This window comes from Callithrix jacchus, chromosome 5 (assembly GCF_049354715.1).
Source record: "Callithrix jacchus isolate 240 chromosome 5, calJac240_pri, whole genome shotgun sequence".
Taxonomy (NCBI): domain Eukaryota; kingdom Metazoa; phylum Chordata; class Mammalia; order Primates; family Cebidae; genus Callithrix; species Callithrix jacchus.
Window position 1 is genome coordinate 44790005 of NC_133506.1, and position 16666 is coordinate 44806670.

At 45.6% G+C, this 16666-nt stretch overlaps 1 protein-coding gene and 1 non-coding gene across 15 annotated transcripts in view; one reads left to right on the top strand and one right to left on the bottom strand.

The window, feature by feature from the left end:
• The first annotated feature begins 2822 nt into the window (after positions 1-2822).
• LOC118154088 (U1 spliceosomal RNA) lies at positions 2823-2987 on the top strand. The gene has a single exon (XR_004744015.2). It is a non-coding gene; the product is annotated as a U1 spliceosomal RNA (small nuclear RNA).
• Positions 2988-11029: 8042 nt separating this feature from the next.
• The window catches only part of LOC128932057 (potassium voltage-gated channel subfamily B member 1-like), a 43991-nt gene continuing 38354 nt past the window's right edge, over positions 11030-16666 (bottom strand). For 6 of the 14 annotated variants that reach the window (XR_013535233.1, XR_013535229.1, XR_013535231.1 and 3 more), the window contains 3 exons: positions 15616-15699; positions 15277-15413; positions 11030-14459 (listed from right to left, as the gene is read on the bottom strand). Coding sequence is in view for 3 of the 14 variants with exons in the window: in XM_078371928.1 (XP_078228054.1) it covers positions 14418-14459; positions 15616-15699 (126 nt within the window). In the remaining 11 variants the exon portion in view is untranslated. Of the gene's footprint in view, positions 14665-15276; positions 15414-15615; positions 15700-16666 lie in introns of all 14 variants that reach the window. The other 8 variants (XR_013535232.1, XR_013535236.1, XR_013535237.1 and 5 more) reach the window with 2 other exon arrangements.

The window sequence follows — 16666 nt, forward strand, 5'->3', positions numbered from 1 at the left end:
TACAGAAACCCATGAGTTAATAAATGTTGTTTCAAGCCATTAAGATTCAGAGGTAATTTGTCATGAAGCAATAGATAATGAACACAGTTTCTTTCAGAGGTATCCGCCATGCCTAAGCAGTATTTGTTGTGAAAAATTTCTGTTGGGTTTGCAAGAAAGCATTTACGGTGGTGAGGAAGAACACAAGCTGTGAAGTTAGACAGCCCTGAATTCACATTCCAGCTCTGCTCCTGACTTGCTGTGTGATGGGAGGAAAGTCATTTCACCTCTCTGGACCTCAGTTTTCTCATGTACAAAAGTAGCTTCCTACAGTCACTCAACAAGTGTTTATTAAGTCTCGACTTTCTATTTCTCCTACAGCCAGCATCCAGTTCCTCAGCAAATCCTGTCATCATCACCCTCAAAATATACGGATAGGCTATACAGATGCTGGGGACTCAGGAGTGAAAAAATAGATGCAGTCCCCAGTCTCATGGAGCTTGCAGTCTAGAGGGCGGAAATATATTACCTAGATAATCACATAAACGTGGAGTAAATAGCTGTGATAAGTGCCGGGCAAGAAAGATCAGGGAGCTAGGTGTGCACATCAGAGGTGCCTCATCTTCCCTGCAAGTCAGGGAGGGGTTCTCTGAGCAGGTGGCATTTCAGCTGAGACCAGTACAAAGAGAACACCTTTATTCCAGTCACTTCAGCAAAAGTCCTACAGTTGAATCCCATTGGATCCCTCTGGGTTACATGCACGTTCTGGAGACAGGAAGATGAAGAGGCTGATTGGCCAGGCCAAGGTCATGCCCCTCAACAGGAACCAGGGTTTAGGGTCCGCTGCACCCAAACTGCAGGGACTAAAAATGGTGGAAGAATGATTCTCCTTCAAAAACATTTGTGTGAGTTGTTATCAGAAACGGTGTAGATGCTGGGCAGAAACGAACAACAGCCTCCACAGCGGAACTCAGAATTTTATCTAGAGTTTTTATCCTGGAGTTTGAACCTCGCCTTCCCCACGGATGGGCTTCCAGAGCCCAACTCCTCCCCTGACCATCACTCCCACTTTAAGGACACCTCTGTACCTAAAATGTAGCATTTTACACATTTAACATATATAAAGAACCCTTACTACTCAACAATAAGAAAACAGCCCAATAAAAGTAAGAGCAACAAAATTTTCAACAGACATTTCACAAAATAACAAATGCAAATGGCCAGGCCAGACACGGTGGCTCACGCCTATAATCCTAGCAGTTTGGGAAGCCGAGGTGGGTGGATCACCTGAGATCAGGAATTCAAGATCAGCCTGGCCAACATGGTGAAACCCCATCTGTATCAAAAATACAAAAGAAAATTAGCTGGTCATGGTGGCGGGCACCTGTAATCCCAGCTACTTGAGAGGCTGAGGCAGGAGAATCACTTGAACCTGGGAGGCAGAGGTTGCAGTGAGCCAAGATCATGCCAATGTACTCTAGCCTGGGCAACAAGAGTGAAACTCCGTCTCAAAATAAATAAACGAATGCAAATGGCCAATAAGCACATAAGATCTTCAATAGCATTAGGCATTAGGGAAATGCATGTTAAAATCACAATGAGATACTTCTTTACACTCATTAGAATGGCTAACATTAGAAAAATTTATCATCACAGGGTTGGCGAGGATGTGGACTGCATATAACCCTCATCCAGGGCTGGTGGGAATGCAAAATGAGACAAACCACTTGGGAAAACAGTTGGGTAGTTTCTTGAAAAGTTAAACCTGCTTACCATGTGATATAACTCAGCGATTGTACTCCTAGGTGTCTGCCCAAGAGAAACTATAGTATTTGTCCACACAAAGATTTGTATACAAGTGTTCAGAGCAGCTTTATCTGTAATGACCATAAATTGGAAGCAACTTAAAAAGTCCATCCACAGATGAATGGATAGATAAATTGTGATATATCCGTGCCATGGGACATTACTCAGCAATAAAAAGCAACATATTGTTGATTCCTACAACATACATGAATATCAAAATCATTATGTTGCATGAAAGAAGCCCAGCTTCTTTTTTTCTTTTGACACAGAGTTTCACTATTGTTACCCAGGCTGGAGTGCAGTGGCGAGATTTTGGCTCACAGAAACCTCCACCTCCTGGGTTCAGGCAAGTCTCCTGCCTCAGCCTCCCGAGTAGCTGAAATTACAGGAAAGCGCCACCATGCCCAGCTAATTTTTTTTTGTATTTTTAGTAGAGACGGGGTTTCACCATGTTGACCAGGATGGTCTCGATCTCTTGACCTCGTGATCCACCCGCTTCAGCCTCCCAAAGTGCTGGGATTACAGGCATGAGCCACCGTGTCCGGCCCGAAACTGTCTTATAACTTTACTGGTTGATTTCCTGTCTCCTCCCATCAGAATAAACTCCATGAAGGATTGGAATCGTGTCTGCCTGCTCACCTCTGTTACATGAGGCATCTAAACCAGAAACCAATGCATCGTGGGTGTTATCTATTTGTTGAATGGCTTAATAATGATTTCACGATTCTGTCTCCTTGCTTATTTCTAATCTTGCTCTTTTTGCTCTTTGCCTTAATCAGATTTGGCAGGATCTATCTATCTCCTGATCTTTCTATCTTCTGGTGCTTTCTTTTTAAAGAGCACCTTTTTCATTTTATTTATCACTTCCACTCATTTGTTTTTTCTATTTCATTAGTTGCAGAGTTTACCTTCAATTTCTTATTCATTCCTATTCTTTTGGCTTTAAAATTGTATTTTCTATTTTGTTAAGTTAAATACTTAAATCTATTTTGTTTTCAATTTTTTAAAATAATAAATGTCCTTAAGACTATATATTCATACTTAGGTGGCAGGAGGAGATACCACGATCACGAAGATGGTTTTCCCAGGGCGAGGCTTATCCATTGCACTCCAGATGTGCTGACCCCTGCAATTTCCCCAGATATGGGAAACTCAACTGCATAATTTGTGGTAGTGGGGGACTGCGATCGTGCTCTCCCCTGAAAAAAAAAAAAAAAAAAAAGACTACATTTTCCTCTGTGGGCAGTATTAGCTACCTCTCACGCATTTTGGTGTGAACAGTGTCTGCTTTTTATGACACTAGATAAGTTTCCATTTTGGTTCTGATTTTCCTCTGATTCAGGGGCTGTTTAGAAATAATAGCTATTTTTCAAGAAGTTAAAAATTTGAGGTTTCTTTTGATAATTGATTTTGAATTGTATTTGATTGTGAAATGAGAATGTGGCTTGGAAACAGCTCTAACCTGAAACTTCACTTTGCCGTTTTCAAATTCTCACTAGACCAGAGTTTCCTTGCTCAGGCTGTTTCCTCATCTGTAAAGCAAGCACAATAAATAGTGGCTAAAGATTTATGCCGGGTGTGGTGGCTCATGCCTGTAATTCCAGCACTTTGGGAGGCCAAGGTGGGCGGATCACTTGAGGTCAGGATTTCGAGACCAGCGTGGCCAACATGGTGAAACCCCATCCCTACTAAAAATACAAAAATTAGCCAGGCATGGTGGCACACGCCTATAATCCCAGCTACTGGGGAGGCTGAGGCAGGAAAACGGCTTGAACCTGGGAGGCAGATGTTGCAGTGAGCTGATCAAGCCACTGGACTCCAGCCTGGGCAACAGAGTGAGACACCATCTCAAAAAAAAAAGAAAAAGAAAAGAAAAAAAGAGTTGCTATGGCCTCCTGGGCTAAGAGGCTTGTCTTGAAGCCACCTTATCCTAATAAACCCATTGTCTTTACTTATGTTGTATTTATATCTGAGTGGCCTTGATGCTGTCACAAACCACTAGAACGGCCCAGGCCTAACATGCAGATCCTGACGCCAACTCAAATGCTAGTTCCGCGGTGGCTCATGCCTGTAATCCCAGCACTTTTGGAGGCTGAGGCAGGCAGATCACGAGGTCAGGAGTTCTAGACCAGCCTGGCCAACATGGTGAAACCTCATCTCTACTAAAAGCACAAAAATCAGCTGGGTGTGGTGGCGTGCACCTATAATCCCAGCTATTTGAGAGGCCGAGGCAGGAAAATAGCTTGAACCTGGGAGTCAGAGGTTGCAGTGAACTGAGATCACGCCACTGCACTCTAGCCTGGGTGACAGAGTGAGATTCTGTCTCAAAAAAAAAAAAAAAAAAAGAAAAGAAATAAGGCTTTAAAGTTGGATGTGGTGATTCATGCCTGTAATCCCAGAACTTTGGGAGACCAAGGCAGGGGGATGCTTGAGGCCAGGAGTTCAAGACCAGCCTGGGCAACATAGGGAGACCTCATCTCTACAAATAACTTAAAAATCAGCCTGGTGTGGTGGCACGTGCCTGTAGTCCCAGCTACTCAGGAGACTGAAGTAGGAGGATCACTTGAGACCAGGAGGTCAAGCCTGCAGTGAGCTGAGCTCATGACACTGCACTTCCAGCCTGGTTGATGACAAAGAGAGACCTTGTCTCATTAAAAAAAAAAAAAAAAAAAAAACAGAAAACAAGGCTTTAATAGCAAGAGTACCTTATATTTATATACAGTGCTTTGTAGTGAAGCTGCCGTGATGCACGGTTCCGCTGACTGACCACCTATTGTGTGTGAAGCACTGCGCTCCTAACTCACGTTTGTTGGGGCATTTCCTCTTCACGATAACCTTGTGCGGAAGGTCTTATCGTCGCCCTTCTCCAAATGAGAAAACAGGATCAGAGAAATGTGACATTGCCAAAAGCACCCAGCTCCTGAGTGTGTTCAGCCTGAGGGTGTCTGATCTTCCTACATCTGGAATCTCATCTCATTTGGTTCTTTACCTATCAAATCGAGAAGGTTCATTGTCATTCACTCAGCAAATATTTGAGCACCTGCCCCATGCCTTCTGTCCCACAGTATGCCAAGGTCTGGACTAGGTGCTGGAGATAGAACAGGGAGCAAAACAGCGTCCTTTGTCCCCTGTCCCAGTTGGGAAGAAAGACCAAAGAAAAGACAAAGCAAAGCGAGGTAAAAACAGCACTTCAGAGCATATGTGACGCCATGGAGTGACAGAGGCGGCTAAGACTCTCAACAGTTCCTTTCAGTACTAAACTGTTTTGCTTCTATTATGTTTCTTGTCTTTTTCTTCTTCTTTTTTTTTTTTGAGATGGAGTTTCGCTCTTGTTACCCAGGCTGGAGTGCAATGGAGCGATCTCGGCTCACCGCAACCTCCGCCTCATGGATTCAGGCTATTCTCCTGCCTCAGCCTCCTGAGTAGCTGGGATTACAGGCACGCGCCACCATGCCCAGCTAATTTTTTGTATCTTTAGTAGAGACGGGGTTTCACCATGTTGACCAGGATGTTCTCGATCTCTTGACCTCGTGATCCACCCGCCTCGGCCTCCCAAAGTGCTGGGATTACAGGCGTGAGCCACCGTGCCCGGCTAATTTTTGTATTTTTAGTAGAGATGGGTTTCCCCATATTGGCCGGGCTGATCTCAAACTCTTGACCTCAGGTGACCCACCTGCCTCAGCCTCCCAAAGTGCTGGGACTACAGGCATACGCCTCTACACCTGGCCTCTATTTCATTTCTGATCATCTGTTCAGGTGGATTGACAGACACAAACATGTAGTGTCTCTATTGCCCTAAGGCTCCAGTGACTACTTTAGCCATGTCCCAGGATCGAGGAATGTACAATTTTGTTTTTGTTTTTTGACACAGGGGCTCGCTCTGTTGCCTAGGCTAGAGTACAGTGATACAATCATAGCTCACTGCAGCCTCATCCTCCCAGGCTCAAAGGATTCTCCCATCTCAGCCTCCTGAGTAGTTGGAAATACAAACGTAACACTATCACACAGCTAATTTTTATACATTTTTTTGTAGAGATGGGGCCTCGCCATGTTGCCCAGGTTGGTCTTGAACTCCTGGCTTCAAGTGATCCTCCCACCTCAGCCTCCCAAAATGCCAGGATTACAGGCGTGAACCACCATACCTGGCCCAGGGTTCTGTTCTAAGAAGCACATCCTTCTTGTGGTGTGTCCTTTCTTCACTTGCAAGCCTGCTGTTTCTTGTTCCTGTGTAATCTGTCACTTTGCGGCACTTCCTTTTCCTCTGTGCGGACCGAGCCTGGCTTGTTCAGCCACTTTTTGTCCTCTGGGGGTTTGATTTCCTTCCATGTTATTGCTATTATGTGTTACATAGTGATGAACTAGCCAGGACACATTGTTACTTAGTCCCCTGGGTCGCTTCCTGCTTCTGTAATCCTCCTTCACTGTTGACATTTCTATTGATTTTTAGCCAAACTCTGAGGTTCACAAACTATGGCCACCCACCTGTTTTTCTAAATAAAGTTTTATTGGAATACCTGTTTGTTTACATGTTATCTGGGACTGCTTCAGCTATGGGGGCAGAACTGAGAAGCTGAATAGCCGAGTGACAGAGACTACAGATGGCCCCTGTGAGAGCAGAAAAAGCAACTGTTTTTCCTCTGTTCTCACACTACAACAATCAACAGAGAAGACTTTTTTTTTTTTTTTTTTTTTTTTTGAGACAGAGTCTCACTCTGTCACTCGGGTTAGAGTGCTGTGGTGCAATGTTAGCTCACTGCAACCTCCGCCTCCCAGGTTCAAGAGATTCTCCCTCTTCAGCTGCCAGAGTAGTTGGAATTATAGGCAGCTGCCATCATGTCCAGCTAATTTTTGTATTTTCAGTCAAGACAGAGTTTCACCATGTTGGCCAGGCTGGTCTCAAACTCCTGATCTCAGGTAATTTGCCCACCTCAGCCTCCCAAAGTGCTGAGATTATAAGGGTGAGCCAACTCGGCTGGCCACAGAAGACTTCTATGGCCAAATGTGTGTGGATTTTTTCCCAAGCACCAAGCAGTGGACACCAGCAGGGCATCCCCCAATTCCACTGTGATGCCATCTACCTGAAGATAGCCTCAGGTCACATGAATTGAGGGCTCAGTCCCCAGGACTGTCCCTTCCTTCTCACCAGTCACAAGTCCAGGCCTCCAGAACTTCTGATAGACCAGCTTCAAACTGGGGTCCCCACGACCTGCTCTTTGGGTTTAATTAATTTGCTAGAGTGGCTCACAGAACTCAGGGAAACTTGCTGACGTCTACCAGTTTAAGACAAAGGCTCCTTTAAAGGATACAGGTAAACGGCCAGATGAGACGCACGTGGTGAGGTCTGGAAGGGTCCTTGAGCCTGTCCCCATAGGGTTGGGGCATGCCACCCTCCCAGAACGTGGATCAGTTCTTGTTCACCTTCCTATAAACCTCCATGTGTTCAGCTATCTGGAAGCTCTCTGAGCTTTTTTTTCTTTTTTTTTTAGACAGGATCTCACTCTGTCACCAAGGCTGGAGTACACTATACTTGGCTCACTGCAACCTCCGCCTCAAGTGTTCAGGCGGTTCCTGCCTCAGCCTCCTAAGTGAGCTGAGATTACTGGCCTGTGCCACCACATGCAGCTAATTTTTGAATTTTAGTCGAGAAAGGGTTTCCCTATGTTGGTCAGGCTGGTCTCGAACTCCTAACCTCAAGTGATCCACCCACCTCAGCCTCCCAAAATGTTGGGATTAGGGGCATGAACCACCGGGCCTGGCCCTCTTGAGCCTTTGATGGGGACTTCGTTGGGTAGGCATGACTGAGTGTAGAAACGTGATTGAATGAAAAGGGGATGGTCTGACACTAATAGGCTGAGTGGAGAACCCCAGTGAGGCTGTCTGTTCAGTCTTCTCCACCTCTCTGTGCTGCATTCCTTCCTTCAGGGTATTGGGCGGGACCTTTCTGAAATGAGAATTCTCAAGACCCACAATCAGAAAAGCAGGGGTGCTCATCAAAGCTTCTCCAAAAACGTACATCTGAGCTTTATTTGAAAAAAATTATTCAATCACGGAAAAGAGGTCTCCAGAAATATTAAGAAAAAAAACAAAAGCGAGGGCACAGTGGCTCACACCTGTAATCCCAACACTTTGGGAGGCCGAGGCGGGTGGATCATGAGGTCAAGAGATCGAGAACATCCTGGTCAACATGGTGAAACCCTGTCTCTACTAAAAATACAAAAAATTAGCTGGGCATGGTGGCTCGTGCCTGTAATCCCAGCTACTCAGGAGACTGAGGCAGGAGAATTGCCTGAACCCAGGTGGCGGAGGTTGCGGTGAGCCTCGATCGCGCCATGCACTCCAACCTGGGTAACAAGAGCGAAACTCTGTCTCAAAAAAAAGAAAGTAATTGTACAACAACTCATGGTTTTTAAATTATGCCTTTGTTTTCCTAAGCATGCATGTAGGTATACAGGTATAGATCTGGACATCAGCCAATGGCTGGACATGGTGGCTAACACCTGGAATACCAGCACTTTGGGAGGCCAAGGCAAGAAGACAGCTGGAGCCCAGGAGTTTAAGACCAATCTAGGCAACATGGCAAGACCTCATCTCTACAAAAATTATAAAAATTACCTGAGCATGGTGGCGTGGGCTTGTAGTCCCAGCTACTTAGGAGGCTGAGGCAGGAGGATCGCATGAGCCCAGGAGGTTGAGGCTGAGGTGAGCTACAATTGCACCACTGCACTCCAGCCTTGGAAATAGAGTGAGACTCCATCTCAAAAAAAAAAAAAAAAAAAAAATTTAGACATCAGCCAAACTGCTGACATGAAAGGAGAGGTTTACACTTTATTTTCCAGCAAGCACATATTCACACTACTTTTATAAGACTTTTCAGCTGTGTCTGTGAACAAAAGCTATTTAGAGCACATATGCAAAAAAGTTGGGTCAGCAAAAGCAGCTTAGGGGTTAAGAGCGTCTTCCCTGGGGTAAAAGTGTCCCCAGCTGGCTCAGTTGATGGCTTTGTGACCTCAGGCAAGCTGTGGCTTGTTTGTCCAGAGTAGCTGTTCCATTTGGATTTGTACCTAGAGGGAGGAGGATAGGGGTGCTGCTGAACCCCCTGCAATGAGCAGGACAGCTCCCCCACTTGTCAAGAGCAATGTGGAGAAGCCCTGTTCTAGAACAAGGGGCCCACCTGGAAGAGCTGAGAACTCACATTGTGTAATGCACTTAGCACGGGCCCTGGCACATATCAAGTGCTTAATAAATAGAAACTATGTTTATTACTGGACCTCCTCAAAATTAAAAAAAGATGTTGAGACTATGGAGGAAGTAGTTGTGCCAGGAAGCAATTCTGCTGAATCCCAATTCCAGCAGCTGGCTGGAAGGATCTCTGACCTTCTCCATAGCAACAATGGACTTCACCGGGTGTGTGTCTGCCAAAGGGATGGCTATACCAAGCTCCCAATTCCTCCTGTTGCGTTTTTCTGGTTTGAATCTCATCTCCTGCCAGTAGTTCAGGGACATTCCCACCAAATCACCTGGTGTCTTATACATATTCAGCTGTCTTCCTCTCTCAGACATTCCCCGTCTTCAGAAAAAACACACTCAAACTTCTCTGGTGCGAAAACCAAAACCCGGACTCCATCTCAGCCCCCAGTCCCCAGCCCCCAGCCTCAAATGCTTCCTGCAGTCCTGACCTTCTCTTTCTACCCCTTTCCAGGAAATCCAAGAGACGTCCACACTCTGCTATCTCCTCCTTCCACCACATCGGGTCAGCAAAATCAGTCGTGCCACATTTCCAACACCTGCCCATTGCCATGTCACTGTTTCTCCCTGCCTCTCTTTTGTGTCCTTGTGTCGCTTGTCTGCTGCATTCAACACTGTTGACCACTCTCCCTCCTGGCCTGCTCGGCCTCCCACCCCCCTCCTGCCTGCTCACTCATCCTCCTTTTCTCAATCTGCAGAAGCTGGGCCAAGGTCGCCGCCTTCTCCCACTCTGTGCTTTTTGTTCTCAATCCCCCATCAGTCTCATCCACTGCTGGGTCCTCACTAACCTCCTCCACCCAGAGACTCCCCAGTCCACCCATGGCCCCCATCCTGCCATCTCTGCCAAGTTGTCTCAAAACTCCCTGAACTCAACAGTCACAACTGATCTCATATCTGCCCCACTAATCTGGTCTGACTCCAGTGCCCCCGTCTCAGGGAATGGCCCTGTCATCAGTGCAAGTGGGAAGCCAGCAGCTTAGGTGGCGTCTTCCATGCCAATCACCGCTGGCAGGTCCTGGGGGCATGACCTCAGCATCTCCCAGTCTCCCCTCCTCCATCGTCCCTGCACCCACCTGGCTCCCTCCTGCTTCTGTATCACCACCCGTTCTCCCTGCAGCCAGAGATGTCTCTTACACAGTTGCTATGGAATCCGAATCGCATCACACAGCCCTACCTGCTGAAAACTCTCCAATCCATTGCTCAAAGGATGAAATGCAAACTCCTCACCCTGGCCTGCAAAGCCCTACACTGCAAGGCCCAGGCCCATCTCCCAAGCCTGGCGGTCCCTGTGCACCCCCTGCCCTCCACTCCAGCCACACTGGCTTCCTCCCTGTCCTGCAGCTGTGCAGCCATGTTCCTTGTCTCCCCTAGCTCACCCGCTCCCACCTTCCCTACATTCCCACTGGATGCCTGCCCTTCCATGCACTCATCACCCACAGCTTCCTCTTCTGGAGCATGTACTGAGGATACAATTTTAGTCATAACTGCCAGTGAACCATGAGCTTAACGAGGCCACCCATCCTTATTTTCTCTATTATTGTGTCCCCAGCATCTGACACTATTAATACTGTGAGTGGCAAACATTCAACACATAGAAGTCATGATAACAATCTCTGAGCAGAATCAGGCAGGTAAACCCTGACTGATCCCAGAGAACCTTCTGGAATCAAACTCCATCAACCCTCACCATCCCCTTCACCCCCAAGTTCCCTTCCTCAAGTGTCTTATTCAACTTTATTGGTACCCCTGGGTGATTAGTGAAAGAAAACCTGTGTGGGCGTTCCCTGGCAGCACCCTGGGAGCAGTGCTTCTGTCACACTACGCAGTTGTTCACTCAGCCCACCCAAGTGCAACATGGGTCAGGCAGTATTTACCCCAGCAAGACCCAGAGCTCAGCTGACCTGCCTGAAGTTGAACTCCTGTAGGAAAGGAAAGGAAAAAGGAAAGACCCCACCCAAGGAGCCCACCTGTCCTAGACAAAAAGAAACCACCACCAAGGTTTGGTTCTTGAATATGTATTTTTTACTGAAAAAATCAGTCATAAATTAACTTACAAAAATGTACAAACACATGAGTAAATAATGTAATGACAAAGGACTATTTTTTGTGAAAAGTTTTTTTAAAACATCTTAAGATTTCAGTGCAAAAATGTACCCCTGGCACCTCTTAAAACATAAGAGCGAGCTCAAAAACACGTAGTGATGGAAATAAGCTAGCTATGCTCAAAGCTATTGTCAATGGTGGTGGATACAATCAATCCTTGTGGCTGCTGCTCAGCTATTCATGTCTGTGGTAGAGGATCTCTGACAACAGGACCTATTATGTCAAACTGAGTATTCTTGCAAGTACCCCCTTTCCCCCAGAAACAGCATCAACAGGGACACCTTTCCCGGCACACAGCAATCAAAGACAAGATTAATTTAAGGGGCCACCCATCAGTAGCCATAAAGATTTTCAGCTGTCAACATATGCACAAGGTCACATTTGGTTCCTGTTTTTTTTTTAAATGACAATTCCATGCTATTACGTTTTTAACTATGACATTTCCCATATAATATTCAAGACCCGGTGGACGCATGACAATTATATTCAGAGATTCCACACTCATCAGACGGACTTGTGACCGCAAGGGTATCGATGTGACCCTACTTTAAGCAGTGAAAAGAGACCCTTTCCCTTTTGTTCTCAAATCAGTATTTAAAAGTCAGGTGTTAGTCTTTTGCCAACAGTGTGTACTTGATGGTAATTATGGTAATGTAGAGCTTCAAACAACACTGCCGCCTGTAACTCAGAATCAGTCTGTACTGGCAAATCCTTCCAAATGACATCACAGTGTCGTCACAATGAAAGCAACTCACAGCCTTCAGTGAGGAAAAGAGAGAGGAGAATGAGAAGGGGAGAAAAGCTGAGGCAGGGACAAAGGCCTGGTGGGGGTGGGGTTGCACAGTAGAGGGCAAAATTGGGTTAGGGGTTCTTTATTGCTATATGCACCCTAAAACAAAGGAAAACCAAATGAACCTCTGGGTGTAATGTTCCCTTCTGAAGGTAATTTAAAGCATGAAATGCTTAAAAGTTTAAAAAAACATAGGCTATAGCTTACCAGCATTTTCAAGGGCAGGAGCCTGCTCTCTCATATGAGCCGATAAGAGCTTTGCAATGCAATTTATTTTCTAAATACCACTGTATTCTTCAAAAGAAAATACAAACATGAAAACAAGTCCTGTCCAATCACTCCCAGTTTGCGGGGATCATATGTCCACAGAACCATCACATACAACACAAAAGCCCTAACCCACACGTATACACACACACACACACACACCCCTACACACACCCATGTAAACCATGAAAATCAAGGAAGTTGAAGGCAAACAAGGCAATTAAAATTAATACAAAGTACTCTTCAGAAAGTACTCTTCACCACAATATATAAATATGTTGTATGGAAAAGAAAGGGGGGGAGGGAAACTGGCATTTTCCAGATTTCTGCAGAAGCGGACAGGGACTACAAATTGAGGGCTTTGGTTCGGGGGAAAAACAAAGAGGCACAAATTCAAATACAATTTAAAATATGACTTCAGGCTGGGCATGATGGCTCACACCTCCCGTAATCCCAGTACTTTGGAAGTCAAGGTGGGTGGATTGCTTGAGTCTAGTAGTTTGAGAGAAGCCGGGGCAACACGGCGAAACCCCATCTCCACTAAAAATACAAAACATTAGCCAGGTATGGGGGTGTGCACCTGTAGTCCCAGCTACATGGAAGGCTGAGGTGGGAAAATGGCTTGAGCCCGGGAGATGGAGGCTTCAGTGAACTGTGATGGTGCTGATGTACTCCAGCCCAGGTGACAGAGCCAGACCCTGTCTTCAAAAAAAAAAATATATATATATGACTTCAAAATGCAGGTGGGGGTGTAACCAGCGCACCTGGGCTCTTGCCATCTGGAGCTTTGTTGGTCTAATTTCAAAGCTTCCATCCGGTCTTTCCTGGATCCCAGCTGCCCCACAGCACACAAGTGTCACCGGCTCCCTGGCTGAATTCTTTCCTACTCCAGTGCTCCTTGTTCTCTGTATCAGTTACTAATGTTGACAAAGAATCTTTCCAGAAACCAAAAAGGGAAACAGAGGAATCACTGAAGCCAGCTGGTAATGTAGGCACATTGTTCAGAAACTGTGGCCAAGTTTCCACAGAGAAAAAAGGGGGGGAGGGATTCCCATACAACCCCCCTCCCAAACCACATGCTGATCAAAGGACGAAACATGAAGCCTGGAGAGCCAGGGATGTGTGTGCAGCGAGCCCCGGAGGGCCTGCTTCGGGCAGGAAGCAGCCTGCTCTAATAGCAGCCTCCCGCTTAGCGGAGAGTGGGATGAGCGGGAACGTGGCCAACAGGGAAGAGTGAATCCAGAGCAGAAGTCAAGGACAAGACTCATGGGGAGAAAGAAAGGGGCAGAAGCCAGCTCCCGGCAATAAAGGTCGGGTTATTTTGATCTTTTGTGACGTGCCCTATATCCACTCCCTTCCCCAGGTGACAGCCATTCGGGAGATGACATCCTCCAACTGCATTTTAACTGAGTTCCTGCACTTGCCAACCAAATAAATGGTCTAATATATAAACCCTAGGTTTGAACTGGAGCCACCTAGAAATTAAATTTTAAAAAGGCATTTTACATGGCTTATTTACAATTATACTTCAAGAACTGATTGTTATATATTTATGTCTATTTATCTTTCCCAAACACCCTCCCCTCCACCCTCAATCCCCACCCAAAGGTAATTTTTTTAAAAAAATGAAACCAAAGACAGCACCAGAAATATAGAAGAATGGTGTGGAGTGTCATTTGCTCTTCCTAAAACACAGCTGCCCTGTGCTGGGTTTGCCTCTGCTCTGAAGGCCAAGAGGCTGCAAGGTCACACACATAGGGACAGGCTCCACGGCAGGACCACAGCAGATCACAGTTCATCATGGGTTCTGGAGACTGTGGCTAAGACAGGATGTGGGGTTGGAGACAGGGAGAGAGCAGCGGGACAGCCCTCTGTCTTGTGAAAATACAAAGCCAGTGCTGACGAAGGAAGTCCCCAAGCTCACTCCCTCGGTCCCAGCAGCTGATCCAGTGAAGACGTTTGTGCGTGTGCGGTCACATTTTCCCCCAAACCCTGTGATCCTTCATGAGACACTGTATTTCTGTTCTCTTCCTGTGTAGGACCCCCACCCCCGCCAAAAAAAAATCTCATCAGACTGCTTTCTTGCTGGCGGTGGGTAAAGCAAACATACATTCTCTCCTCTCAGTACTCGTTCACCTGAGCCAGCTCGGGTGTCAGGTTGACAGTTATGTTTTTATACAAGGCGTCATATGTGATGTTTGTAAAGTAGTTCAGGTTGTTGAGGCCATCACGCCCTTGCCATTCTTTTGACTTCCTTAGCAGAGCGTACCTGTTTAGGGCCAGAACAGAGAAGAGATGGCTCTGAGTGAGGATCCACACCTCTGCAGTCAGACGATGCAGCCAACGGCAGCCCTTCCGTGTCACGAGGCAGGCACATGGCCACTCTGCTATGCCAGGCTGAGTGCAGTTATTAGAATCACCTCCTGTGTTTCATGCCAGGTGCTTTACTTACTTCATTTAATGCCACCCAGCCCCTGCTAGCAAATGAGAAAACGCTTAGTCATGTTAGGTAACTTGGCCAAGGTCAGAAAGTAGGGAAGTGGAAGGGACAACATTAAAAATACAACAGATGAGAAAGTTCATACTCTGTATTCAGTGCCATTTTACTCCCATGAAAACAGAATTTCAGCAATTAGAATTGGTTGTCTGGAGCACAGTCTTTCCCACAATTTAAAAAAGACCAAAACCAAAAAGGTAACGCAGCAACTGCAACCACACAGACAGAAGCTCAGAACACCCGTTCAGAATGGGAGCCTAAAGAAAGGGGTCGGCTGCTCTGTCACCTCAGGGACTTTTATCCTAGTTGTTTCTTCTCAAACTCTCCAAAGGCTACTGAGGAGACCACAATGCTGAAGACATAGAATGAGTGATTTCCTTAAAATAATCTTACTGTTGACATTTTCACCAATGGTCTGATCCCCCTACTGGTCTGACTCAGAGTTAAAATACATGCAAGCACTGTCAAACAGCTGTCAGAACAGGGCCCTGGAGAGGGGAAGAGGAGGAGGGATTGTAATATGCTCTAAGACATCTGGACATGAAAGTATAGGGGCTATTTTCAAGAGACATAAATAAATTGCAACGACCTTCCAAGAAACTGGACTTCTCCTCGATGGTGATGAGACAGAGTGAGAGACTCTGCCTCCAACAAGAAAAGATAAGTTCTTCAGGGAAAAGATGTGAATGAAGATGACAGGTGATAGGGCAAAAAAATTCACTGATCCTGAAATATTTTTAAAAGAATTACATCAAATTTGTGTTGAGTCCAAGAACAGTGTAAAATATCACATATTGTTAAATTTGTTATGAATATACTAATAAAAATAAATTATACAGTCAACGTGAACTTTATTGAAGATTATTCACCAAAATAATGTTCTCAAGGGAAGTCTCTGTACCCAAAACAGACAAGTCATCCATCTTACCTCAATGACATAATTCTCCAAAGACTTGACATCTTTAAGAGCTTCTGGGTCTTGATGGATAACCACAATTTCTTTCAAACGATACTAGGAGGAAAAGGGAGGGGAAAGGTCACTCAGCAGCCAGTCCTCTAAACTGCAGAAAAATGAATATTAAATGTTTATTTGAATCTCAAGCTCTAGACTAGTCAGGCTGGACTAGTACTAAGTCATTCACACCCTCACTGCAGAAAAGAAAAAAGGCCATTGCTGGAAGCTCTCTATATTAAGAAAACACCCCAAAGACTTAAATATTTAGGTCGGTGCCATGTCAAATACAAGTAAAATTTCAAACATTTATGGGAATAGTTTTGCAGTCTCTGATCACTCATTCACGTTCAATCACAGACTGCATCCGAGGTACTGCACTCTGTTTCCTTATCAATCAATTCTTCTCTGAATGGTAGAGGTAGGAATATGAAAGAGATTAGATTGGGCCAGGCGCGGTGGCTCAACCCTGTAGTCCCAGCACTCTGTGAGGCCAAGGCGGGTGGATCACGAGGTCAAGAGATCGAGACCATCCTCCTGGTCAACAAGGTGAAACCCCGTCTCTACTAAAAATACAAAACTTAGGTGGGCATGCTGGCACGCGCCTGTAGTCCCAGCTACTTGGGAGGCTGAGGCAGGAGAATTGCGTGAACCCAGGAGGCGGAGGTTGTGGTGAGCCGAGATCGTGCAATTGCACTCCAGCCTGGGTAACAACAGCGAAACTCCGTCTCAAAAACAAATAGATACATGTATATGTGTATCTTTCACCGAAAAAAACCTGAAAGCATTTGCAGACAGCAAAAATAGCTTCCTTATCCTTTTGTTTGTATAATATATCTCTGGAAAGAGGAATCGGAACACTCGTTTGTTACAGGAAAGAAAATGTTGTGGACAGGTAAAGAGTGGGAGGAAGACCAGTCACTGCCGATTCCACTGTGCACAATTTGAATTTGGAACCATACAAAATATTGCTTGGTTAAATTAAAATCATTTAAAAGATAAAAACTAAACATTTAATACCAGCACA